At 37.2% G+C, this 25,901-nt stretch overlaps 5 protein-coding genes and 1 pseudogene across 8 annotated transcripts; 4 read left to right on the top strand and 2 right to left on the bottom strand.

Annotated features, from left to right (window-relative positions):
- The first annotated feature begins 7,659 nt into the window (after positions 1–7,659).
- LOC125584070 (disease resistance protein TAO1-like) lies at positions 7,660–12,148 on the top strand. Of its 3 annotated transcripts, none has more exons than XM_048751926.1 (5): positions 7,660–8,432; positions 8,537–9,647; positions 9,737–10,027; positions 10,232–11,633; positions 11,724–12,148. In XM_048751926.1, exons 1-5 carry the CDS (start codon positions 7,873–7,875, stop codon positions 11,843–11,845), a joined length of 3,486 nt encoding a protein of 1,161 aa, XP_048607883.1. In that variant the 5' UTR covers positions 7,660–7,872; the 3' UTR covers positions 11,846–12,148. The 3 variants fall into 3 exon arrangements, with proteins under 3 accessions (XP_048607883.1, XP_048607882.1, XP_048607881.1); XM_048751925.1 differs by having other exon boundaries at positions 10,232–10,371; positions 10,450–12,148; XM_048751924.1 differs by having other exon boundaries at positions 10,232–12,148.
- A 649-nt stretch (positions 12,149–12,797) lies between these two features.
- LOC125584071 lies at positions 12,798–15,912 on the top strand. The gene is made up of 8 exons (XM_048751927.1): positions 12,798–13,142; positions 13,580–13,671; positions 13,757–13,831; positions 13,920–14,026; positions 14,126–14,181; positions 14,325–14,499; positions 14,577–14,861; positions 14,939–15,912. Exons 1-8 carry the CDS (start codon positions 12,960–12,962, stop codon positions 15,805–15,807), a joined length of 1,842 nt encoding a protein of 613 aa, XP_048607884.1. The 5' UTR covers positions 12,798–12,959; the 3' UTR covers positions 15,808–15,912.
- A 32-nt stretch (positions 15,913–15,944) lies between these two features.
- LOC125584072 (mediator of RNA polymerase II transcription subunit 19a-like) lies at positions 15,945–18,361 on the bottom strand. 2 transcript variants are annotated; one of them, XR_007321080.1, is made up of 7 exons: positions 18,099–18,361; positions 17,568–17,637; positions 17,189–17,484; positions 16,751–16,981; positions 16,497–16,556; positions 16,269–16,418; positions 15,945–16,190 (listed from the first exon to the last, which is right to left on the bottom strand). XR_007321080.1 is itself a non-coding variant. In XM_048751928.1 (6 exons), the coding sequence occupies exons 2-6, from the start codon at positions 17,593–17,595 to the stop codon at positions 16,368–16,370; spliced, it is 666 nt and encodes a 221-aa protein (XP_048607885.1). In that variant the 5' UTR covers positions 17,596–17,637; positions 18,099–18,354; the 3' UTR covers positions 16,267–16,367. The 2 variants fall into 2 exon arrangements, 1 of the variants encoding a protein (XP_048607885.1); XM_048751928.1 differs by lacking the exon at positions 15,945–16,190 and having other exon boundaries at positions 16,267–16,418; positions 18,099–18,354.
- Positions 18,362–18,882: 521 nt separating this feature from the next.
- Positions 18,883–20,142, top strand: LOC106420078 (CLAVATA3/ESR (CLE)-related protein 22). The gene has a single exon (XM_013860909.3). The coding sequence runs from the start codon at positions 19,610–19,612 to the stop codon at positions 19,913–19,915; it is 306 nt and encodes a 101-aa protein (XP_013716363.2). The 5' UTR covers positions 18,883–19,609; the 3' UTR covers positions 19,916–20,142.
- Positions 20,143–20,876: 734 nt separating this feature from the next.
- LOC125584073 lies at positions 20,877–22,848 on the bottom strand. Its single transcript, XM_048751929.1, has 6 exons — positions 22,719–22,848; positions 22,382–22,441; positions 22,218–22,290; positions 21,568–21,608; positions 21,284–21,343; positions 20,877–21,183 (listed from the first exon to the last, which is right to left on the bottom strand). The coding sequence occupies exons 1-6, from the start codon at positions 22,782–22,784 to the stop codon at positions 21,130–21,132; spliced, it is 354 nt and encodes a 117-aa protein (XP_048607886.1). The 5' UTR covers positions 22,785–22,848; the 3' UTR covers positions 20,877–21,129.
- Positions 22,849–23,381: 533 nt separating this feature from the next.
- On the top strand, positions 23,382–24,255 carry LOC125584074 (annotated as a pseudogene).
- The last annotated feature ends 1,646 nt before the right edge of the window (positions 24,256–25,901 follow it).

The following is a 25,901-nucleotide window of genomic DNA, read 5'->3' on the forward strand; positions in this document are numbered from 1 at the left end:
TCTTTCATTTTCTTTTACCCAATAGCAAGCAAAGATGGAGCAACACCAGCTAGTGAGGATTCCAGTCACCATGAAGGGTCCTAACTACATTACTTGGTCGAGATTGACCAGGACAGCTCTTGGAGGAAGAGGTCTATGGGAGCACATCACCACAAGTGAAACCCCAAGACAAATCACCCAAGGAGAAGATGGCAAGGAGGTTGTAGTGGTAGATGAAGGCAAATGGGGTCAGGAGGATCTCATGGTGCTGTCTATCTTGCAAGGCTCACTTGATACTCCTATCATGGAGTCTTACTCACACTGTGAGACTGCAAAGAAGCTATGGGATACCTTATACAAGGTATATGGCAACACTTCAAACCTCACCAGAATATTTGAGGTTAAGAGGGCAATCAACAACTTGCAGCAAGAGGAGATGGACTTCACCAAACACCTTGGAAAGTACAGCCAGTTGTGGTCTGAACTTGAGATGCTGAGACCAAGTACCACTGATCCTAGTACACTAGAAGAGAGGCGTGAGCAAGACAAGGTCTTTGGATTGCTTCTCACACTCAACCCAAGCTTCAATGATGTACTTAAACACATATTGAGAGCTAAAGAGCTTCCAAGCTATGATGATGTGTGTGCTCAACTTTGGAAGGAGCTAGGCTCAGATGGTCTCTTTGGTGGAAAAGAGGAGCTGTCTATGGCAAACAAAGCTGAGAAGATGGAGAGTGCTTCAGGCAACAAAGCACACTTCAAATCAAGAAGAGGAGGAGACAAGTCTGTGACTTGTGAGCACTGCAAGAATCTAGGCCACTCAAAAACCAATTGTTGGATCCTCCATCCTCACCTCAGACCTGCTTCAACCAACAGATACAACCAGGCCAAAGCACATGAAGCAAGAGCTCACGAAACCACAATATCAGGCTCCATGCACATAGGAGAAGATGGAAGAGCTATGATCTCAACCACCCACACTGGTGGATCCACATCCCATGCCATGTCTCAGCCATCCCCTGATGATGCCTTCATCCGCAAGTCAGACATTGAAGCGCTTATCAAGGCTATCAATGCAAACTCTGGTAACATCAGTGTCAATGCTTTAAATTCTATTCACAGTGCTTCACATACTACTAGACCTTTGATCATTGATTCTGGAGCTTCTCATCATATGATTAGGGATGCTAGACTGATTAGTGATGTTAAACCTGCTCTAGGGAGTGTAGTGATTGCTAATGGTGATAGAATTCCAATTGAAGGAGTAGGAAACTTGAAACTGTTTGATAAGGAGTCTCAAGCTTTTTATATGCCTACTTTCACATCCAACTTATTATCTGTCAAGAGAGCAACCAATGATTTAAATTGCAATGTTATTTTCAGTCCTAATGATGTGTGCTTTCAGGATATTAAGACCAGGAAGATGCTGGGAAAGGGTGTGAGCAAGGGAGAGCTTTACTTGCTTGAAAACACCAAGCTTTCAGATTTATCTTGTGCTTTCAATTCTGCTTCTGTGTTAGCTAGTGATGTTTTATGGCATGCTAGATTAGGTCATCCTCATTCTCGTGCATTAGGATTGATGTTACCTAATTATCTTTAAAGAATGGAAGTTGTGAGGCTTGTATTCTTGGTAAACATCAGAGATCTGTTTTCCTTAATTCTAAGACTATTTATGAAAATTGCTTTGATCTTGTGCACTCTGATGTTTGGACAGCACCTTGTGTGTCTAGGGAGAACCATAAATATTTTGTTACATTCATAGATGAAAAATCAAAATATACATGGATCACCTTGATTCAAACTAAAGATAGAGTTTTAGAAGCTTTTATTAACTTCCAAAACTATGTATCTAACCATTTCAATTCCAAGATCAAAATTTTTAGGTCTGATAATGGCGGGGAATACACAAGCACTGCTTTCAAACATCACTTAGCAAAACATGGCATAATCCATCAAACAAGTTGCCCATACACACCACAACAGAATGGAGTTGCTGAAAGGAAGAATCGCCATCTTATGGAGGTTGCAAGGAGCATGATGTTCCATACCAATGTTCCAAAGAGGTTCTGGGGAGATGCTGTGGTCTCAGCATGTTATTTGATCAACAGGATTCCCACCAAAGTCCTCCAAGATATCTCTCCCTTTCAGGTATTAAACAAAATAAAACCTCCAATTGATCACTTGCGTGTTTTTGGGTGTGTGTGCTATGTCTTGATACCAGGGGAACAAAGAAACAAGCTTGAAGCCAAGAGTGCCAAAGGCATGTTCATAGGATATACTCATGCGCAGAAGGGGTACAAGTGCTACATACCTGAATCAAGAAGAGTTATGGTCTCAAGGGATGTTAAGTTTGTGGAATCAAAGGGATACTATGATGAGAAGAATTGGGACAGTCTTCAGGATCTCCCACAAGGATCTTCAGATAGGGCAAACAACTTGAGAATCATTCTGGAAAACCTAGGCATCAGCCAGCCTCAAACAAGTGGCATACCGAGCACTTCACTTATACCTCCAGTTGTGGATGAAGCTGCATCAGTTGAAGAAGCAGTCCATCCTGATCATGAGGGGGGAAATCAACCTAATTTGCAAATCCATGAAGAAGCTATCATCCATGAGGAAGCTATCCATGAAGAAGCTATCCATGACGAAGCCATCCACGAGAAAGCTATCCAAGAAAAAGATATCCAAGAAGAAGTTGTTAATGATCAAGATGGAATGCAACAAGAAGTTCAACCATTAAGGAGGAGTACAAGGGTGAAGAAACCATCTCAGTGGATGGACACCAAAGTATACTTCAACAACAATGCAGTAGCTCATCCTATCCAAGCAACATGTTCTTTTGCGAGACTATCTGAAGAGCATGTAGTCTTCATCAGCAACCTGGATCAAGAGTATGTACCAAAGACTTATGAAGAAGCCATGAAGCATGAAGAATGGAGAGATTCAGTTGGGGATGAAGTTGGTGCCATGATCAAGAATGATACTTGGTATGAAATCGAGCTCCCCAAAGGAAAGAAAGCTGTTACAAGCCGTCTACTCTTCACCATCAAGTACCTTGCCAATGGGAAACCAGAAAGAAAGAAAACAAGGCTAGTTGCAAGAGGATACACCCAAGTCTATGGAGAAGACTATCTCGATACATTTGCACCAGTAGCTAAACTCCACACCATAAGGATTCTACTCTCATTGGCAGTAAACTTGGAATGGGATTTATGGCAGATGGATGTCAAGAATGCTTTTCTTCAAGGAGAGCTGGAGGATGAGGTTTACATGAGGCCACCTCCGGGTATGGAAGACATGGTCAAGCCAGGGAATGTCCTAAGGTTGAAGAAAGCAATCTATGGATTAAAACAGTCACCAAGAGCTTGGTACCACAAATTGAGTACAACTCTCAATGGAAGAGGGTTTGTAAAATCAGAAGCTGATCATACACTCTTCACACTCACAAGCAAGCAAGGAATTGTGGTGATTCTTATTTATGTAGATGATATTATCATCACAGGAAGTGACAAGGAAGGTATTATCTCAACCAAAGTATTTCTTAAGTCTACTTTTGATATTAAAGATTTGGGTGAGCTAAAGTACTTTCTAGGGATAGAAATATGCCGCTCTAAAGAGGGGCTTTTCTTATCTCAAAGGAAGTACACACTTGATCTTTTGAATGAGGCAGGAAAGCTTGGAGCGAGAGTAGCCAAGACTCCACTAGAAGATGGGTATAAGGTGCTGCGTGAGGGGGAGATTGAAGATAAGCCTTATGCTGACGTTAAACACTATAGAAGAATGGTAGGAAAGCTGATATACCTCACCATCACCAGGCCTGATGTATGCTTTGCAGTTAACCAAGTAAGCCAGAATATGCAAGCTCCCAAGATACACCATTGGAACATGGTTGAAAGGATCCTAAGATACCTAAGAGAGGCGCCAGGGCAAGGAGTGTGGATGGGATGCAACAAAAATACAGAGATAGTTGGGTATTGTGATGCTGATTGGGCAGGAGACAGAGTGGATAGGAGATCCACTACCGGTTATTGTACATTCATTGGAGGCAATCTTGTCACTTGGAAGAGCAAGAAACAGAAGATAGTGTCATGCTCAAGTGCTGAAGCTGAATATAGGGCAATGAGGAAGCTCACTAGTGAGTTGATTTGGATCAGAAACCTACTTCAAGACTTTGGTATAGAGACATCAACTCCAATCACCATGCATTGTGATAATCAAGCGGCAATACACATAGCCTCCAACAATGTGTTCCATGAGAGGACTAAACACATTGAGGTGGATTGTCATAAAGTTAGGCAAGCAGTGGAACAAAGGATCATCTTACCCTGCTATACAAGAAGTGAGGATCAACTAGCTGATATCTTCACCAAGGCTGCAAGCACCAAGGTTTGCGAGTTCATACATTCCAAGTTAGGACTCGTAGATTTTTCATCACACTGATCCTCTTAGTCATGAAGTGTTCTACTCTTTTTCCTTGGCTTGGTTTTTATCCCATGAGGTTTTTCCAAGCTAAAGGTTTTAATGAGGGAATGCTTCATGGTTTCCAAGCTTGACCAGTTCCTATGGTCAAGCTTGAGGGGGAGTGTAAAAATGAAGCAATAAGAAACAAGATGGTGGGTTAAGGTCTCAAGACAATGGAGATACCACTACAAGGGACAAACATGCATGGTTGGTTAAGGTCTCAAGACAATGGAGATGCCACTACAAGGGACAAGCATGCATGGTGGGTTAAGGTCTCAAAACAATGGGTTATTAGTTTATCATATCTCATCTACCATTTACCATACTTGTAACCACTATATATATGAGATGTTCTCATAAGCAAATCAATCAAGTGAATAAGATTATCTTTCTTTACTCTCTCTCTCTCTTGTTCTTCACTATGTTCTTTAATTTCTAACAGTCCATTGACAATCAAGTTGAATGAAAAGCCTCTTTCCAAATCCATGAGATTTATAGCATGCATCTTGCTGGTTGATAAAGGTGACCACGACGCTTGCTCTGAAAAGAAATCGACGGAAGTGTTTTGTCAGTATAATAATAGCATGCATATGCTACATCCGGCTTTAGCAGAGCATCTGTACATATTTCGAGTCAAAGCGGAGGTTACATCCAGCGAGCTTCTCTCTGACTTCAAGTTGAAAAGTGATGACGTTTGGAAGATTGGAGAATGTGGGCTAGTCCAAGACTTGGAGATCCCTTGATATTGATGAACACGATGTGAGCTTGAGGGGTGGTGACCATGGCGGATGTGAAACATACTCTAAAGTTAATTGGTCTTTCTGTTTATTGTTCTCTAGTGTATTCCTCTGTTTTTTTTGGATGTGGTGGTTTTTCCTGACAGAAGACAGACATGTTGCCTACGGTGTGCTTTCTCTCTCTCTCTCTCTCCCTCTCTCTCTCTCTTCTCATTGTTCATCTACTTAAGAATACATCCTTAACCATATATGCTTTTGTCATATAAATTCCCTGAGGATTGTTTACACAATGTACTTATAAAGGACTTCCATTGTGGCTTATGATTGTAACCAATTGATTTTCAAGTACTCTGAATGTTTATGATTCCTTTAACGCTTTTGATTATTTGTTCATATAACACTATCGTCCCTCTTTAAGCATTTTTTTTTAAGGCTATGGCATGGAAATTTTGAAAATTGTAATGTTAGAAATTAAGGATTTGAATGTTTTTGTTAAAGAGGTTGTTTTAAGATCATTTGCAATGACTTTGGTGCTTTATTAGGTCGAGGCTGGAAAGGGATGATCTTCAGAGGTTCTGGTACGTTCTTCTGAAAGAAAAGAGCTATGTGATGAGCTAGAACATGATGTTCCCAAAACCCTGAACGCGTTCCAAAGGTATTTACAACTCTTGTAGTTTTTGTCTTGAAAAGTTGATGGGTCCTAATGTGATCCTTTCCTAAACAAAATGGATGTATCTGAAACGCATATTTAGATGAGGAGAGATCATTGTGCGGCATAAAGCATGTGTTGATGGAGAGAAGATCAGCCGAACACTTGTTTGTTTGTTTGTACTGGTCTGTTGCTTGATACTGTCATGTTGCAGTTTGTTAGAGCGATGTGCACAATTTTTATTTAACTCATATGTTAATCTTTTTTTATCGTTGGAAACTTAATCCAATGTCTAACGATCAGAGAGCAAATAAAAAAGTTTTGTAGTAACTGTTGATATGTAACCTGAGCTGTAATCGCCCAGATAACTGTAGTAACTGTTGAAGTGCTGTTCCTCGGAACTTGGTTATCTGGAAGAACAATATTACTGACTTAAAACCAAGCTAATTTTACAGAACTAACAAATATCATTGGCTCCACTCTTACCTTAAGCAGCTGTTGTTTTTTTAGGTTCTTGGGACACGATGTAATGACTATGGTTCACCATTATGCTGTATATCCATGTAAGAAGATACCTCCCTCCCACCACGTTCCCTGTTTTAAAAAATATTGCAAATGTGTTAGGACCAGAGCAACAAGAATGGTCTCGATCATTATCATGAGCTATATATTAAACGAAAGAAGCACATCATTGAAGATTTAACTTATTAAGTTATTATCAATTAGTAAGAACTTACGACTTAAAATGCTCTATTAAACACAAGTCTATGTACATTGGATACAGATTAGTAAATGAAGATAATGTTAATCAATGGATTTCGATATGCAAATAATCGGAGAAAATAGGGTTGTTGTTTTAGATCAAAGCTTGGGTCAGTATTCAGTATTCATAATCGGAGAAAATAGGGTTGTGTTTAAGAGTGTTCCAATGCAAATTAACCGAACCAACTTATAATAATTTCAGTTCCATGGACGACCCGAGAAACTACCTGATGTAGGCGTTAAGCTTCTCTCTGATGATAAACATTTGTATACTTTCCTTAGGGCTTAACACACTTTTGACTCTGCTTCTTATTGCCAAGGTTTGCTACTCTTGGTGGGTCCTATTGAGTCTAATCATTATAGATAGAGTTCATATTAGACTGTCAGGTTTGTCTCTTCCAACATGTCAAGAGAAGTCGTATCATTGCTAATTTGATTTAAAGCTTTTATTTTCCTGATTTGTTTTAGGATTTGGAGAATGGAGGCATCTCAGACCGACCAGACGATGCTGTTGATATCTACCACACCTACTTTGGAGTGGCAGGTGATTACTAACTTAGTTAAATGTCTCTTTTAAGCCTTCTGTTTGCGCCATAAGAAAGTTATGAAGTCTTGCATTGCTGCTATCAAGCTTGTGCTATGACTTTCTTTATTTTACTATTTTTCTTACTAACAAGAAAAAAAATGTTTTGTGTTTTGTGTTGTCTTTTATTTATGCTTCCTGAATCTCATATTTACTAAGGAAGTTTCCTCTCTTGTCACTTGCTCTTGTAGGGCCTCCTCTATTATTGTCGGTTCTGTAATTTTCTGTGTGGAAATTTCAAAGGAATTAGGTATATGGTGAAAAAGCGACAGTCGATCCACGTTTTTTTTGCTCGTAATTCAACTTTCTAGTCAATGGAGTCAACGTTCTGTGTTCATGTATACAAACCTTCTTTATAGTTTCTTCCTGCTCTTGTAGGACCTCCTCTACTATTGTCCGGTTGTAATTTTCTGTGAGGAAATATCAAGGAAATAGTTAACCAGGGGGAGGAAATATCCTCTATTATTGCTACTAGTATAGTTTCAACATTCCTAGTCGACCTTCTGCGTTCAATGTACACACGGCATCGAAATAATTTCTTCCTCCACATAGCTCCCTTTAAAGCTCTGTGTTTATCCTAATAATTTATTCATCTACATAGCTCCTTTTAAAGCTCTGTGTTTATCCTAAAAACTTCTTCCTCTACATAGCTCCCTTTAAAGCTCTGTAATACTGATCCTCTTTTTTATCATATTAACCTTATGACAAAACGTAAATTCCATGAAGTGGATAACGGAGAAAATAATTATTTTTCTTCTTCTTCTTCACCTTCGTCTTCTTTGTCTCCTTCAAGAGTTCCTCCACCTTCTTCTTCTGTCATCTGGACGCATGATGTATTTCCTAGCTTCCGCGGGGAAGATGTGCGGAAACACTTTCTAAGTCACATTCAGATGGAGTTCGAAAGAAAAGGAATCACTCCGTTCGTTGATAATGAAATCAAAAGAGGAGAATCTATTGGTCCCGAGCTGATCAAGGCCATCAGAGGATCTAAGATTGCAATCATCTTGCTCTCTAGGAACTATGCCTCCTCAAAATGGTGTCTTGATGAACTTGTGGAGATTATGAAGTGCAGAGAAGAGTTGGGTCAAACTGTATTGGCTGTTTTCTACGAAGTGGATCCATCTGATGTGAAAAATCTAGCAGGAGATTTTGGGAGAGTCTTTAGAAAAACTTGTGCTGGTAAAACAAATGAATGCATTGAGAGATGGAGACAAGCTTTTGCAAAAGTTGCTACAATCGCTGGCTATCATTCAGGCAGCTGGTTAGTTCTTGTTTTACCACTTGGTCTTTGTAAACATACACATCCCACAAATTGAAATATGAATATGATTATTTAATGGATGCATTGAACTCTACCATTTTTAGGGATAATGAAGCGGCCATGATCGAGAAAATCACCACTGATATTTTGGACATGCTGAATAATTTCACACCATCAAATGATTTCAACGGCTTAGTTGGCATGGAAGCTCATTTGCAAAAGATGGAACCATTGTTATGCCTAGATTCGAATGAGGTGAGGATGATTGGGATTTGGGGTCCTCCTGGGATTGGGAAGACCACAATCGCTAGAGTTGCATTCAACCAATTCTCCAACAGTTTTCAACTGAGTGTCTTTATGGATGATCTCAAAGCAAACTATTCAAGACTGTGTTCCGATGACTACAGCTTAAAGTTGCAACTACAACAACAGTTTATGTCTCAGATAACAAACCATAAGGATATGGTGGTTTCTCATTTGGGAGTTGCCTCAAATAGGTTGAAGGACAAGAAAGTTCTTGTTGTTCTTGATGGCGTGGACCGGTCACTACAACTAGATGCGATAGCCAAAGAGCCTTGTTGGTTTGGTCCCGGGAGTCGGATCATAATCACAACACAAGATCAGAAAAATTTTAGAGCACATGGGATTAACCATATTTACAAGGTTGATTTTCCAACAAATGATGAGGCTCTTCAAATCTTTTGTACGTATTCTTTTGGTCAAAAGTTCCCTAAAGATGGTTTTGAGGAGCTTGCTTGGGAAGTTACACAACTTGCTGGTGAACTCCCTTTGGGGCTACGGGTTATGGGTTCCTACTGTCGTGGAATGTCCAAGCAAGAGTGGAAAAATTCGCTACCAAGATTAAGGACTAGCCTTGATGCTGATATTCGAAGCATTTTGAAGTTCAGCTACGATGCCTTAGATGATGAAGATAAAGATTTATTCCTTCATATAGCCTGCTTCTTCAACTATGAAAGGATTCACAAAGTGGAAGAGTATCTTGCAAAGAAGTTCTTGGAAGTGAGGCAAAGACTTAACGTCTTGGCTGAGAAATCTCTCATATGGATCGACGAATGGGGATATATAGAGATGCATGGTTTGCTAGAAAAACTAGGTAGAGAAATTGTTTGTAAACAATCTATTTATGAGCCTGGACAGCGCCAGTTTATGTATGACGAAAGAGAGATTTATGAAGTACTAACTGGTGCTGCAACAGTAAGAGTCTTTCATTGCATTATTCCCTGCAATTTTTTGTTTATTTGATAACTAACAACTCTAGTTTCTTGTTTGGTCATTTATTTCAGGGTAGTAAAAGTGTCATAGGCATAGATTTAGACTACAGCAGAGAGGGTAAAGAAATAGATATAACTGAGAAAGCCTTTGAAGGAATGTCAAATCTCCAATTCTTAAAAGTATATGGTGCTCCCGATACACTGCAATTAACTCGAGGTCTTAACTATTTGTCTCATAAACTTCGATTACTACACTGGAGTCATTTTCCAATGTCATGTTTTCCTTGCAATGCAAACTTGGAGTTCCTTGTCGAACTAATCATGATTGGCAGCAAGCTTGAGAAGTTATGGGAAGGAATTAAAGTAAGCTGTTTTTATTTATTTCACTTTGTTTCGATTCTACTTTTTTTTTTTTATGCTTAGAATCTATCATTTGTGCATTTTTAGCTATATAAAAAGAACTGGTCTTGCCACACCCGTCTATGTAGTTGTTTTTTTTTAAGTCTGATTCTTTTATGTTTCATTAAAGTGTATAAACAACCATGTTTTTGTTATTTGTCTGTACAGCCGCTTCGAAGTCTGAAATGGATGAATTTGAGTGGTTCTGTAAACTTGAAGGAGCTTCCTGATCTCTCAACTGCCACCAACCTTGAGAAATTGAATCTGAATGATTGCTCAAGCCTGGTGAAGCTCCCGCCCGCTATTGGGTATACAAATAATCTTGAGAAATTGTATCTTCGTCATTGCTCGAGTCTAATCAAACTCCCTTCTCTGAGTGGAAACAGTCTGGAGAAACTAGATATCAGTGGATGCTCAAGTCTTGTGGAGTTTCCCTCCTTTATTGGGAATGCAGTTAATCTCCGAGAATTGGATCTTAGTAGTTTTCAAAATCTGTTGGAGCTCCCTTCCTATGTTGGGAATGCCACCAACTTGGAGAATTTAAATCTTGGTCATTGCTCAAATCTGGTGGATCTTCCTCTCTCTCTTGGAAACCTTCAGAAGCTGAAAGAACTGAGATTAAAAGGATGCAGTAAGCTAGAGGTTCTCCCCACCAACATCAAATTGGAATCTTTGGATCTACTTGATCTCAGTGAGTGCTCAAGTCTTGATCTCGGTGGATGCTCCATTATCGGAAATGCTGTCGATCTCAGAACATTGGCCATTAACAATCTACCACAATTGTTGGATCTCCATTCCTTTATTGAGAATGCCATTAATCTCAAGAACTTAGAACTTAGTTTCTCAAATCTGGTAGAACTTCCTCTCTCTCTTGGAAACCTTCAGAAGTTGCAGCGGCTGATGTTAGTAGGTTGCAGTAAGCTAGAGGTTCTTCCCACCAGCATCAACTTGGAATCTTTGGATGAACTTAGTCTCTGTGATTGCTCCATGTTGAAAAGCTTTCCCCATATCTCCACAAACATTAGATATCTTAACCTCAAAGGAACTGCGATAGAACAAGTGCCTCCCTCTATCAGGTCATGGCCTCGTCTTAAAGTGTTTCAGATGTCATACTTTGAAAACCTCAAGGAATTCCCTCATGCTCTTGAAAGAATCACATGTCTGTCTTTGACCGACACAAAGATACAAGAGGTTCCTCCGTGGGTCAAGAAAATCTCTCGTCTAAGGGATTTCGAGCTCAATGGATGCCGAAAGTTGGTATCACTCCCGCCGATTTCAGAGTCCATCAATTCCATTGATGCAAGTGACTGTGAGTCCCTGGAGATGATAGAGTGCTCCTTTTCCAATCCACATGCTTGGTTCCACTTTTCCAACTGCTTGAAACTGAATCAAGAGGCGAGAGACCTCATCATCCAGACTAGTAGTAGATATGCAGTCTTACCAGGTGGACAAGTGCCTGAATACTTCACTCACCGAGCTACTGGTGGAGGTCCATTGACAATCAAGTTGAATGAAAAGCCTCTTTCCAAATCCATGAGATTTATAGCATGCATCTTGCTGGTTGATAAAGGTGACCACGACGCTTGCTCTGAAAAGAAATCGACGCAAGTGTTTGTTATGTATAAAAATAACAGTGAAGTTTTGTTTCCGGCTTTAGCAGAGCACCTGTACACATTCCGAATCGAAGCCGAGGTTACTTCAAGCGAGCTTCTCTTTGAGTTCAAGCTGAAAACGGATGACGTTTGGAAGATAGGAGAATGCGGACTAGTCCTAGACTTGTAAGTGGTCCCTTGATATTGATGTGAGCTTGAGCGGTGGTGACCATGGCGGATGTGAAACATACTCTAATGTTAATTGGTCTCTCTGTTTATTGTTCTCTAGCGTATTCCTCTGTTTTTTTTTATTTTGGGATGTGGTGGTTTTTCCCGACAGAACAGAGACATGTTATCTACTTTTTCTCTCTCTTCTCATTGTTCATTTAATTCAGAATCCATACTTTACCTACCATATATGATTTTGTCATATAATTCCCTGAGTACATTTTTACACAATGTACTTAATTGATAAAAGACTTTCATTGTGGCTTATGATTTGTAACCAATTGATTTTCTAGTACTCTGAATGTTTATGATTCCTTTTGATGATTTGTTCATATAACACTATTGTCCCTCTCTAAGCTTTTTTTTTTAAGGCTATGGGATGGAAATTTTGCTCAAAAAAAAAGGGATGGACATTTTGAAAATTATAATGCTAAGATTAAGGATTTGAATGTTTTTGTTAACGAGATTGTTATAAGATCATTTGCAATGACTTTGGTGCTTCATTAGGTCGAGGCTGGAAAGCTTCGGAGTCTAAAGTCAAGGGATGATCTTCAGAGGTTCTGGTACGTTCTTCTGAAAGAAAAGAGATATGTTGATGAGCTAGATCACATGATGTTTCCAAACCATGAACGCATTCCAAAGGTAAATACAATGCTGGCTTTTTCTCAACTCTTGAAGTTTTTGTTTTCAAAAGTTGATCATGGGTGCTATGAAATGAAGTGTGATCCTTTCCTCAACCAAATGGATGTATTTGAAACGCAAATTTAGATGAGGAGAGATCATTGGTGCGGCATAAAGCATGTGTTTGATGGAGAGAAGATGAGTGTTGTGTTGTGTTTAAGAGTATTCCAATGCAAATTAACCGAACCAACTTATAATAATTTCAGTTCCATGGACTATAACTTAACAAAAAGAAAATAGGGGGATTAAATCGAAAAATATTAAACACAATAACCCAAATTTTGCAATTATGTCCATTTTTTCATAAACCCTAATCCGACATTGAAGGTGGGTTTTAGTTCAGCTGTTCTGTCTTCCTTTCTGCCAAGTTTGTTATCGAGCCGAGTCCCTCTTCAATGGAGTCTCTACAGGGTATTGAAGCAGACTTCGAGTCGTATCTCAACAACGAACATGATCAACAGAGACCATCATCGGACGGCTGTAAACAAGTCCCGTGGCTGAACTGGGAAGAGTGGGACTCCGTCAGAGAGTCTCTCTTCTCTTCTTCTCCTGATCGATTCGCGTTTGCCCTGCAAAGGGTATGTGTAAAGCACTGACCTTTATATGAAATCGTTTATCAAAGCTTACTGCTTTAGACCCAAGGAGCTTAATTGAAGTTGAAAGTTTTGATTTTTATATGAAACTGTTTAGTAAAGCTTACTGCTTGAGACCCAAGGAGCTTAATTGAAGTTGAGATTTCTGTAAAGTTTTGATTTTTATATGAAAACGAGCTTAATGGAAGTTGAGATTCCTGTAAAGTTTTGATTTTTATATGAAACTGTTTATTAAAGCTTACTCCTTTGGACCCAACGAGGTTAATTGAAGTTAGAGATTCTTGAAACAGTTTTGATTTTTATATGAAACTGTGTGGTAAAGCTTACTCCTTTAGACCCTAGGAGCTTAATAGAAGTTGAGATTCCTGTAAAGTTTTAAACTTTATATGTTTTTGATCGAATTTATGTTGTGGGTGTTTCAGGTTGAGACATGGAGAAGTAGAGGGTCTATTCCAGGGCCTGTGGATGTTACTTGCACCCTTCTTGAAATCCAGCTCAAAGATGGCTTTATTGAGTTAGTCTCTATAATCTTTTCTGGTATCTTTCATAAAGCTTTTTGGATGTTTATTTATTTTCTGTTATTGTGATTGGAAAAAAAGGCGAGAGGAACAACCACCAGATGCATTGTATTCAGAGCATTTACTTCAGATGCTTTACACAATGGGAATACTCAGGTGACTATGAGTTTTTCCACTCTTCTTCTTGATATGTTTTGGTTTCATGGAACTTTTATTGTTTTGACTCACGTCTTTATATTTGAAGGCTTGTGAACTGTCTCATAGAGAAGACAAGAAAGAGAGACGAAGTTTCAATTGCGGTTGCAGCTAGAGCAATGGGTATCCCACGTAAATTGATCGATCTTCGTCATGGTAAGAATCTTTAAGGTTGCCTTTCCTTCGCTGTGTACTTTAACTTTTTGGATTCTGCTGCTTTGTGCTTATGCTTTGATTTGATTGTTCTGTTTGTAGAGGGTTCTCACCGTGAGCTCCCTTCTCTCCTTGTGCTCCGAGATGCTTCATATGAGGTAAAATTTCTTTACTTCCTAATTCTATTTTGGCGTTTTAGATTCAATAAAGGTCTTGATATCAAAAAGTCTGCTCAACTTTTTTTTTTGGAGTGGTGTAGTATTGAACAATTGATTTAGCATACTTCCTTGGTTCATTGTAGGCGCTTGAATGGTTGAAATCTTTTTATTGGGTTCCTCAAAAGGCACAGATTCCGTTGAAGAGAGATGGAACTGCTAGCATCAGAAGAGAAGTCAAATCCAAACTCAGGAAACTCTCTTTCTGCTTCCAACTTAAGCAGAATCCTCAATATGACTCCCCTTTGGTCAAAGAAAAATGTAAGACATCTGGATTTAATTCTCAGCTTCATCCCCTTTGTTTTCACATTGCATTTGTGTAATTTTGTGTGTTTCAGGTTCTAATAAAAGGACAAGGAAGATTGTGAGCAGCCTTGTTGAGCTATACCCTTCTTTCTCAGCAGAGATCTCATCTGTGCTACTTGAGTTCTTACTCAAGGCATTGGATTCTTCAAAGTCGGCAGAACTTGAGAATCAGTCTGGCCAAGATATCAGGGTCTTTCTAGATGTGTGGAAGCCTGTAATCATGGTGTTATCCAACAGAGAACCTGAGTTGCTTTTGACTCTACTCAAGTCAGTTATTGATATGATCCAAAATAATGAACAGAGAAGATATGAAACAGGTAACTATTGGTTTGTCCTAAATGGTTGTTGCCAGATTGTTTTTAAGCTTCTTAAGTTGCTTTGTTGTTTCTTTCAGATGTGAATCTTACAGATAAGTCAGCAGAAGAAGTTTCTCAAGCTGGGCAGCTCCCTGTCTTATTTGCATGGCTTGTGGGTCTTCTCACTGTGTCAAAGCATTTTCAGAGGAACAGTTCTGTTGAAGTGACACCACCAAGCACTTTCCTTATGGAACTTATACGCAAATGTTTGCTACTAGGAGCCTTGGGACATGAGCTGGTTTTGAAATCAGGTTGTGTGCTTGGGGATATTGTGGGAGGGCGTGTCTTGAAGGAGAAGCTCAAAAGCCTCCCTCTCGTGGATAAAAGCTCCACAAGTGTTCCATCGAAACAGACTTCTCCTACGATGCTCCTTGAGCAACAAGAGAAGAATCTAAGAAGTGCAGGCAAGAGACTTGAGTCTGTCAAACTTCAGCTCTCAAGGAAGAAAGGAAATGAGACGGAGAAAGCTAATAAGAGATGGAAAAAGGCGACAACATGGAGCACTTGTCCAATTGGTATGTTGCCTCGGATCATTGGATCTTCTGGACGTTTACCTCTTCTGGACAACCAGGATGCTCATATGATCTCAAAACAAGCACAAGGGAACAACAATGCCAAAAGAGTAGCAGAGTGCAGTACTCAGGAACTGGAGAACTCAGCATTCAAGAGAGCAAGGAAGAGTACAGAGGATCACAACTCAAATGAAGCGACATTGGAAGCACATGAGGAAGAAGCCGAGATGGATAAAGAACAGACGGATGAGGAAACTGAAAGTGAATCAGAAGGGAATCTGATGTTGGAGGATGAAGAGGAAGGCATAGGCTACCTTAGGATAGGTGATGTGTGGAAAAGAGTAAAAGATGGAGAGCAATTGGTGATGGCTTCTCAAGTTAAAATTTGTGTTTGATTGAAAATTTTTGGTAGTCTTCCAAGCATTTACTATAACCTTTATTTTTAATGTGACATCCTTTTTAAGAAAATAGTTTATATTATAGTTGATCAATTTTTACAATTATATAGTGGCATATACAGATAAGATAATAGTTAATAATTGAATTAACAGCTCTTTATTCAGCAACACTAATTGGATAACTAATTATTTTACATGAATAATAAACATTCAGAGTAGTGTTGATTTTATAGACAGAAAATAGATGGAATAAAAAAACTCCAGACCAAAATGTTACAAAGTGTCACCAAATCAAATGAAATACAAGTTCTGCTTCTTCTTCTTCTTAACAAATTTCACCACCTTCAACAAATGAATCCACCATTTTTGAAATTTTTAACCTGCAAAGAAAATCCTCTTGTTCAGTATCAAATACAAGCTGGACAAGAACGTTAAGCTAATTGAGCAAAGATGCTTACCTAATATATAGTCTACAGTGAGTTGAAAAGTGCTTCTAAACCTCTTCCGTGAGACCTACAGGATTGCAGAATACAAAAATTGGGAACTGTCTACCAATTTTAGCCAGCAACCCTTATAGCACCCATCTCATCAAGCTTTGAGCTCCTATGCTGCAACGAGACAAATCTGCTAATCAATAAATTTACCAAAGACGTACTATGGTTGGAACTTCAAGTCACTACCATTACCTTGTTTTTCTTGTGCCTATGAACGTCATTTAGATCCTCGTCCCCATCGTGTTTCCTTTTCTGAAATATCAGCGCACCATGTGATTTCCATCGGATCAAATAACAAACGATATACATAAAGAGCAGCCTAAGATCTGCTAAATTTTATGTCAAAGCAATATTTAACCAAGCTTCCCAACTCCAAAGCAAAAAACTTTCATAAGACCACTTTTCTATGGTAAGACAGACAGGTTCAACAAATAGACATGTCTTACCTTATCATGATGTTTCTTAGCGTGATCACCCGAATCGTGGTGGCCATTTTTTCCCTTTTTCCTGTCTCGGTCCTTGTCTTTATCTTTGCTTCTGTCTTTATGCCTGTGCTTGTGCTTCTTATGCTCTCTATCTTTGTCCTTATCCCTGTCCTTGTGTTTTTTATGTTTCCTGTCCTTATCTTTGGACTCACGTTTTGACTTTGGTGGAATTGTTGGAGCCCCCTTCTCTGCCTGAAAGAAAATAACAGTAATCATCTATAAAGGATATCCAGATGTAATTCACCTTATCAGGCAATGATTCTTAATTAACTAAAGAACTAGATGTTACAGGACACAGTCATTACTGACCCCATTTCCAAGTTTATGCAATTGCAAATATCGATTCTCGTATGGAGAAAAAAACTTAAAGGCACCAAGAGAGAGAGAGCAGATGCTTACTGGAGGCAATTCAACAGGAGTCATATCATTAAGTTGGAAAGCCTCCTTAAGCTTATCCATATCAAAAGGTTGGATGCGGGTATTATTACTCTCCCGGCTCTGTGACGTATTATTCTGAATAAGCTGGTCTAACTGCATTCCATCTCCTTTTCTGATCTCAGTGTCCCCAACCACATCATGAAGATAATGGGAATCTGACAGAGACGCGGAAAGCGATCTTTTGCAAAAGAAGTCATGGTATTGCAGTAGTTTGTACTGAGATATAAGATCCACTGCACCACACAACTCTCTCGGACCTGCACTTATATAACCAACCACCACCACATTGACCTCAACAGTGACATGATTGAAGAAGCTCCAAATTTGAAAACTAGTTTACCTCCAAAATTGGTACGTTCAGGTTCCATCTTCTTTATCGAACAGCTCTCAATTGCTCATGCATGATCACTCTGATATGTATGAAAAAAAATCAAAATGAGTGCGCCAAGATTAGTACACGAAAGCATTTGCAAATTTAGATTCTTTAATGCATAAACTAACAATACACATCACCAGCTCACATTGCATTAGTGACCGAAACTGTTAAACAGTCTCAACAACCCTAAGAGCTAAAAAATAATATCTGAATTTAGCATAAATTGCTAATCAAAACTCTCCCAAATCAACTGGAAACTAATAATCCTAGCTCGATAGTAAGCAAGTCAACAAGAAAGTTTCTTCCTTTTTGTGTTATTATTCTACGAAAGCTATCGATAACCTAAAGGTGATACCTTTATAGTTTGACAGAACGAAAATGATCAAAGGATTCGAATTCGAAAGGGAAACTAGACAAAACCCATCAATTAAACACAATCTCAGACTCAATTGAATACGAGAAAGAGACGGAGCTGAGAGAAACACGAATACGTACACGTTGGAACAAGCCCAGATCTCGTGGAGAAATCAATTCTAGCTACGGAGCTTGTATCTAAGCACCTCTGCGAATCCCAGAAGCGGGGAAACGGGAGAAAGTGGTTTGTCCGATTTCCCGCGCGAATTTGAGAAAGCAAAGGCAAAGTGATGGAGGAGGGAGAGAGGAGGAGGGACTACGTCTTCCTTAGGGTTTCAGAGTTTTCTCTCTGTTTCTTCTTAACCAATCGGGTAGCTATATCATTCTTTTTTGTTTTTTTTTGCTTCTCAATAATAAATAATATTCTGCCTTCTTTTATTTATTTTTATAAAATATTATGTATGGGCTTCACCGCCCTGGACTCGGCCCAGTTAGACTGTGACTCAATCTAGAAGCTCCATAACCGTGCACATTTTTATACGGTTGACACTAAATCGCTAACAACCATCAAAGGATTTGGATAACAATCTTCTACTGTTAAAACAATTTAACTGAACCTCTTGCGGTTTCTTTATTTGTGCTTTTAATTTAAGAAAATAAAGTAGTTTCATTAATTAGTATCTGAAATACATATGTACCACCATTGAGATATGCTTCAAAATTGATAACAAAATTAAGGTCATCAAACTACCATTGATTTGTGTCTTCTTATTTATGATCTTTGAAAAAAATATTCTTTTGGAAAAAAAAAGAAGGTTGATCCATGATTTAATAAAATAAAAAATTCGAAATTCAACAAATGTTTTTTTTTTTTGTCAAATGTGTTGATGTGTATATAGTCATTTCCTCCTAATTCGTAATAAAACAAAAAAAGGAGTTTAATATTCCACAAAGACAAGATGGAAAATGATAAAAGCAGATGTATATATAAATAAGAGGGGGACATTCAAGTGGGAAGTGGATTTTTTTTTCATGTGTGTGAGTGTAGATATGGGTGAGGAATAACACAATGACAAAAGGGAGTGAAGACAGACAACATCATTCTCCCCAAAGAAAGCCAAGTCTTAGAATCATCACTCCAATTCCCCTTTTTGGCCCCTTCTTCTTCCTTTTTGTATTTCTTTCTTCTTTGACCCTTCACTTAATTACTCTCTACATGCTTTTTGACACCCTCGTTACTCTCCCCCTAAGTTAACCACTACAAGTAAAAAGATTAACCACACTTAATTAATACCACTGATCAATTTAATCCAGCTAATATCTTTTGAAATGATCCAACCAAAGCTTAGTTAGAAAAAGAATAATGATAATTACAAAAACTCTAATTTTATTCTCTTTGTTATTTTTATAAAGGTATTGTTGGAGAAAAAGGAAAGGAGAGCAGCAAACTTTTGGAGCAAGTCATATGTTAAAAGCTCCCTAGCTTTTCTTCCATCACTTTCATTCTTCTCTTCTCATTCAATGAGACTTTCACAGAGAATTTAAGAGATCTTGATCAGAACTTTTGATTATTTCTTCCCTCTTATATTTTCTAAAAATCAATTCTAACACTCATCTCTCATAGTTATAGAGAAACTCTATATATCTTGAAGATGAGAAATAACTACTCCAGAAGAAAACCTAGGGAACACATCACTACTGTTGCCTTTATCATCCTTCTTCTTTTGTTTCTGTTTCTTTACGCTAAAGCTTCATCGTCCTCCTCTCCTGCTGGTATTCATCATCCCTCAACTCATGGAAGCTTAAAGAAACCTAGAGTTTTGGATCCAAAGCCTGATGATCTTAATGGCAATGCTGCGTTAAGAGGATCAAGAATATATACATATGAAGGTGGTGAGAATGTTTTTGAAGATGGAAAGAGAAGGGTCTTCACAGGTCCTAATCCTTTGCACAATTGATAAATATTTTTTTGCTTTTCCAAGTTTTGTGAATTTTTGTCTGAATAAAAATATATATGTGCAAACAAAACCCAAAACCTTATTTATTTACTTTTGTATTACACTGATATACATTATATCGTACGTGATCTGCCGTGATTTGTAACTCTTTCTATGTGGAGGAATGAGATTTCAAGACTGTTGTTGAACGAGTCTTTCAGAAATAGAAAATGCTGCTTATTTGTTCATCTCTCTCTCTATGATATTCATCTAATTAATATAAATACGTTTAGTTTATTACTGATACGCATGATTATCTCATCTTTCCTTTGAAAAGATTATGAAACTGGTGGAAATTTCGTGTGGTGCGAATATTTTTGATGATTATAAAATGAGCATCATTGTTGAGGCGAAAGGAAAAGAAAAGAACTAACATCATTGTTCAATTGAAATTATGATACAGCTAGTCTCTTACAGAGATGGATGTGAAAGATACAGACTACAATTCATGCTTAAACTATTAACTACAATGGGTCCCCAAAACTAATCAAATTATATTTCTGTTCAACGCAATAATTAAACACTATCACAGAATTAACCTCAGGTCAGGTGTAAGGAAAACCAAAAATACAAAATGTGAGCTTCATCTTTAAACAGAAACGACAGTTCTTAGATTCAACCTGAAACAGCTTGCTAGTATACAGTTAAAATTTAGTTACCACAAATCATACACGATGCTTTTTGCTATGACTTTACATTTTACTAGGTGTGGTTAATATGTAAGAAATAGGATGGGAGCTGTCGGAACAAGATATGACCGGAAATGAAGACAGAAAAAAACATATCTTACTACATTCTCATTGAAGACACTAGATGAAATGTAGGAACAAGAAATAGATTTTGAGAAATAAACATTTGAGTGTTACAAAAAAAAAAAAAAAAAAGAAAAAAAGAGAAATAAACATTTGTAGATAATACAAAATTAATTTTAAAAATCCCGATTAAGTAAATGGAGAATTTGAGAAAGACTTGCTGTTTCCACATAGGAAGAGAAATCATGTCTCAAACATCACTTTCTCTACCATATAAGATGAGAATCATAATTAGATGAACACGAGAAGAGATTTTTGACCACTCATACCTAATTGTGATAATCAAAAAGCAAAGAAAAAGAGAGTCGAAATATCTCCACGCAATCAAAACCTTTGGAAGCATATAGTAATTAAGACGTGAATTTAAGAATTTAATAAGTATCGCTTTGCAGCTTCTGGATTCAGCTCTTCATACACCTGAAACCAAAACACACATGATAAGAAAACGTCCTCGGTAATTAGTAGTGATCTGCAGAGAACGTCTTTAGTAGATGAAGTGTGAGTGTGTGAAACATACAAGTTTCTTGTGAAGTTTCTCGAAAGCCTTGCAAAATCTCTCTGCTTCAACCTCACCAACCTGCAACGATGTTAATTAAGGTTTCATAATCAGTTTAACAACCCGAATATAAATAGTGGAATCAAAGATGAACAAGAGTCAGTTCTGTCAGTAGAAGACTAGAAGTATCTAAGTTATAAACTTGGTTTACTAAACTATTAGCTACAACTCTAAAGACAAACAGTAGACTATAAATCTCCTTGCAACAACAGAAACGTTTGAAAAAGCCAGTGGTGATCATTTACCTTCTTCTCAGCAGCCGCTTTCAACTGATCCCAGAATGTATCTGTATAAAAATGTCAAGAAATTAGGACAGTCGATACAAAATCATGCCGAAAAAAAAAACGACAACTATGTGTTAAGCAAAAAAAAAAAACATGTATGGAATATGTTGAGATTTTGATTCGGCTAAAAAGGAGCAGGGATGGTTTCATTACATTGGTCAGATCACGTTAAAACCATATCCAAAGTAAGCTGAGGAAAACACAGATGACATACACAAAAATTACAAAAATAAAATGCTATAAATTGGATCAAATGTCTCTAAGGTAATCAGACAGGACAACTTTGCCAAATTATTAACGAATGAGTTCACCTCGTCTGTCTTGAAAACACACCAAAAGCTAACAAAGTAAGCAACTTGCAATATTCTTGATCCAATAATCCAAAAAAAAAAAAAAAAAACAAATCACATAGATTTCCTATTATCACCAATGAACTTTGTGAGAAGCTGATTTCCTGATTTCTTATCGCTTAATACAGTTAGACACATTTGAGTAACTGGGTATTAGAGTTGTTTCAAGTTAATTTACCTAACAAAAAAAAAAAATATCAGTTTCAGAGAGAAAGCGAAGAGATATTTGCTTTCCTTCATTAGAGAGAAAAAGAGGCATACCTTGATTAGTCTTCCGATCTTTCAAGTCTTCCGGCTCAACAACACTGGGTGCATCGTGCCATTCACTTACCTCCTGTAAAATGGTTCCAAGTTTCATCAAAATTACAAGCATTTAACACCTTAAATCAAATAAAGAAGAAAAAAAAAAGACCTCAGAAATGTACCTCTCGCTCAACAACTGAGAGTGAAGTTGATTGCTTTGAACTTGAAGAATCTAAATCAGCCTGCACCAGAACAAAAACAGACAATAGTTATGAATACATTCTAGCTACAATTGTAATTTTGCATTCAAACAATCTTAAGAACACTCTTATCACTATATCTACTCCCAATCTCAGGAACGTCAAAGATGTTTGACTACATGACTAGACTACTACTAAAGATCAGATTAAAAGACGGATACCAAGTTTGCTAGTAATAGCCCTTTTGAACCAACTAAATAAACTAACAGTGGCAATCAATCAACAAAAGAGATTGTCCAGAGAGAAGAGAGATTTTTACACGGTAGTCGCGAGAGCGCACGACGGGGTATAGTTGGAGACGGCTGCGAAACTCTTGCTCGTCCATCGCTTCCTTTTTCTCCTCCGATTCTCTCTCTCTTTTCAGGCTTTGGGAAATTTCATAAATAAGAAACTTAACATTGCAAGATCGTCCTTTTAATTTTAATCTGTTTTTAATTAGCCCACAATAATTACATAATTGACAATCAAACCCATGGCAGATTGCAAAAATCATACCGAACTAACCGAGCGACAAGCATAATAATAAACACTCACTTTTACACACAGACAATCACATGAAACTCAATAAAAACATATACGGGCGAGGACATAAGAACATGAAATGGTGACTGATAAAAACCGTTAATCTCAGCAGCATTTTCACTCGTTATATTCCACTTCTTCATCCTCCTCTATTAGAGTATAAAGTCGGTTAAGAGTCAATTAGATTGAACCGGTGGTTATGTGATATAAACCGGGTAGTATAAATATGTGAAGATACATTGTATACTGTACAAGATAATATACATTTTTACACTTTTGGATCGTAACAAACTCTGAATCATCTTCTTGAGCTCAAGCTCTAATATCCTCCTCTTCATACTCCCCTTCTTCATCTGCAGTTGCGTCTTGGTATTGCTGGTACTCCGACACCAAATCGTTCATGTTGCTCTCCGCTTCCGTAAACTCCATCTCGTCCATCCCTTCCCCCGTGTACCAATGCAAGAAAGCTTTCCTCCTGAACATGGCAGTAAACTGCTCGCTCACCCGCCTAAACATCTCTTGGATCGACGTGGAGTTTCCAACGAAAGTCGACGCCATGGAGAGACCTCGAGGCGCTATGTCACAGACGCTTGACTTCACGTTGTTCGGTATCCATTCCACGAAGTAGGATGAGTTTTTGTTCTGCACGTTTATCATCTGCTCCTCCACTTCCTTTGTGCTCATTTTGCCGCGGAACATAGCTGAGGCTGTTAAGTATCTGCCGTGGGCGCGGGTCTGCTGCGCACATCATGTTCTTTGAATCCCACATCTGTTGGGTTAGCTCAGGGACGGTGAGTGCTCGGTACTGCTGGGAGCCACGGGAGGTGAGACCATGAAAAAGTGGAGACGAGGGAAAGGGATGATGGGAGCGGCTTACAGCTAGGAGTAATAAGCTTAAGTGTTCTAAAACAGATGTCGTAGAGAGCTTCATTGTCCAGAACCATACACTCATCAGCATTTTCAACCAGCTAGTGAACTGAAAGCGTCGCATTGTATGGCTCCACCACTGTGTCTGAGACCTTAGGTGATGGGAAGACAGAGAAAGTAAGCATCATTCGATCAGGATACTCTTCCCTGATCTTAGATATCAGCAGCGTTCCCATTCCAGACCCAGTGCCTCCACCAAGCGAGTGACATCACACATTAGGTATTGATGAAAAATTCTGAAGTAATACTCAACTATCCAAAAATATTCTTGTTATCTTTATTTCTAAATCATAAACCCAAATCTATAATATTTCTCTATAAAATGAAAATCTGCCAAAAATAGCAGCTTTTAAGATAATTATATAAAATACAACATATTGATGAAAAAACTGAAAGAATACTCATATATCCACAAATATTCATTTTATCCTAATTTCTAAACATAAACCTAAATCTATAATATTTCTCGATAAAATGAAAATTTTCCAAAAATAGCAGTTTTAAGAAAATTATTTAAAAATACAGCATATTGATGAAAATTCTGAAAGAATACTCAACTATCCACAAATATTTTTTATATGCCAATTTATAAACCATAAACCCAAATGTACAATATTTGTCTAAAAAAATAGCAGTTTTTAAAAAAATTATTTAAAAATACAATATTGATGAAAAATTCTGAAAAAATACTCATCTTCCACAAATATTTTTTTTTATCCTAATTTTCAAATAACAAAGCCGAAATCTACAATATTTCGCTAATAAATAAAAACTTTCCAAAACTAGTAACTTTTAAGAAAATTATTTAAAATACAGCCTATTGATGCACATTCCTGAAAAAAATACTCAACTATCCACAAATATTATTGCTTTACTAATTTCTAAATCATAAACTCAAATCTACAATATTTCTCTATAAAATGAAAACTTTTCAAAAATAGCAGTTATTAACAAATATATTTAAAATTACAACATATTGATGAAAAATTCTGAAAGACTCGTCTATCCACAAATATTCTTTTTATCCTAATTTTTAAATCACAAAACCCAAATCTACTATATTTCTCTAATAAGTGAAAACTATCCAAAAATAACAGTTTTTAAGAAAATTATTTAAAAATAAAACATATTGATGAAAAATTCAAAAATAATACTCATCTCTCCACAAATATTCTCGTTATTCTAATTTCTAAATCACAAATCCCAAATCTAGAATACTTCTCTAATAAATGAAAACTTTCCAAAAATAGCAGATTGTAAGAAAATTATTTAAAACACACAACATAATGATGAAAAAAAGTGAAAGAATACTCAACTATCAGCAAATATTCTTGTTATTCTAATTTCTAAATCATAAACTCAAATCTACAATATTTCTCTAAAAAAATGTAAACTTTCCAAAAATAACAGTTTTAAAGAAAATTATTTAAAAATACAACATATTGACAAAATATTCTGAAAGAATACTTAACTATCCACAAATACTCTTGTTATCCTAATTTCTAAATCACAAAACCCAAATCAAGAGAATTTATCTAATAAATGAAAACTTTCCAAAAATATCAGTTTTTAAGAAAAAAATTATTTAAAAATAGAACATATTGATGAATAATTCTGAAAGACCACTCAACTATCCACAAATATTCTTGTTATCTTAATTTCTAAACCACAAACCAAAATCTACAATATTGTTTCTAAAAAAATGAAAACTTTCAAAAAATAATAGTTTGTAAGAACATTATTTAAAAATACAACATATTGATGAAAAATCTGAAAGAATACTCAACTATCCGCAAATATTCTTGTTATCCTAATTTCTAAATCATAAACTCAAATTAACAGTATTTCTCTAAAAAATGTAAACTTTCCAAAAATAGCAGTTTATAAAAAAAATATTTAAAAATACAACCTACAAATGAATTTTTTTGAAAGAACACTCAACTATCCACAAATATTCTTGTTATCATATGAAAGAACTCAAAACTACAATATT

This window comes from Brassica napus, chromosome C3, assembly GCF_020379485.1.
Source record: "Brassica napus cultivar Da-Ae chromosome C3, Da-Ae, whole genome shotgun sequence".
NCBI lineage: Eukaryota > Viridiplantae > Streptophyta > Magnoliopsida > Brassicales > Brassicaceae > Brassica > Brassica napus.

Coding starts and splice junctions, on each gene's coding strand:
- LOC125584070 (XM_048751924.1), top strand. CDS start 7,873: ATGACAAAACGTAAATTCCATGAAGTGGATAACGGAGAAAATAATTAT. Junction 9,648..9,736: donor TACTAACTGGTGCTGCAACA/GTAAGAGTCTTT, acceptor CATTTATTTCAG/GGTAGTAAAAGTGTCATAGG. Junction 10,028..10,231: donor AGTTATGGGAAGGAATTAAA/GTAAGCTGTTTT, acceptor TTGTCTGTACAG/CCGCTTCGAAGTCTGAAATG.
- LOC125584073 (XM_048751929.1), bottom strand. CDS start 22,784: ATGGACGAGCAAGAGTTTCGCAGCCGTCTCCAACTATACCCCGTCGTG. Junction 22,291..22,381: donor TCTCAGTTGTTGAGCGAGAG/GTACATTTCTGA, acceptor ACCATTTTACAG/GAGGTAAGTGAATGGCACGA. Junction 21,184..21,283: donor AGAAACTTCACAAGAAACTT/GTATGTTTCACA, acceptor TTTTGGTTTCAG/GTGTATGAAGAGCTGAATCC.
- LOC125584071 (XM_048751927.1), top strand. CDS start 12,960: ATGGAGTCTCTACAGGGTATTGAAGCAGACTTCGAGTCGTATCTCAAC. Junction 13,672..13,756: donor CTCAAAGATGGCTTTATTGA/GTTAGTCTCTAT, acceptor TTGGAAAAAAAG/GCGAGAGGAACAACCACCAG. Junction 14,182..14,324: donor TCCGAGATGCTTCATATGAG/GTAAAATTTCTT, acceptor GGTTCATTGTAG/GCGCTTGAATGGTTGAAATC.
- LOC125584072 (XM_048751928.1), bottom strand. CDS start 17,595: ATGGAACCTGAACGTACCAATTTTGGAG. Junction 16,557..16,750: donor CTAAGAAACATCATGATAAG/GTAAGACATGTC, acceptor CTGATATTTCAG/AAAAGGAAACACGATGGGGA. Junction 16,419..16,496: donor ATAGGCACAAGAAAAACAAG/GTAATGGTAGTG, acceptor GTCTCGTTGCAG/CATAGGAGCTCAAAGCTTGA.
- LOC106420078 (XM_013860909.3), top strand. CDS start 19,610: ATGAGAAATAACTACTCCAGAAGAAAACCTAGGGAACACATCACTACT.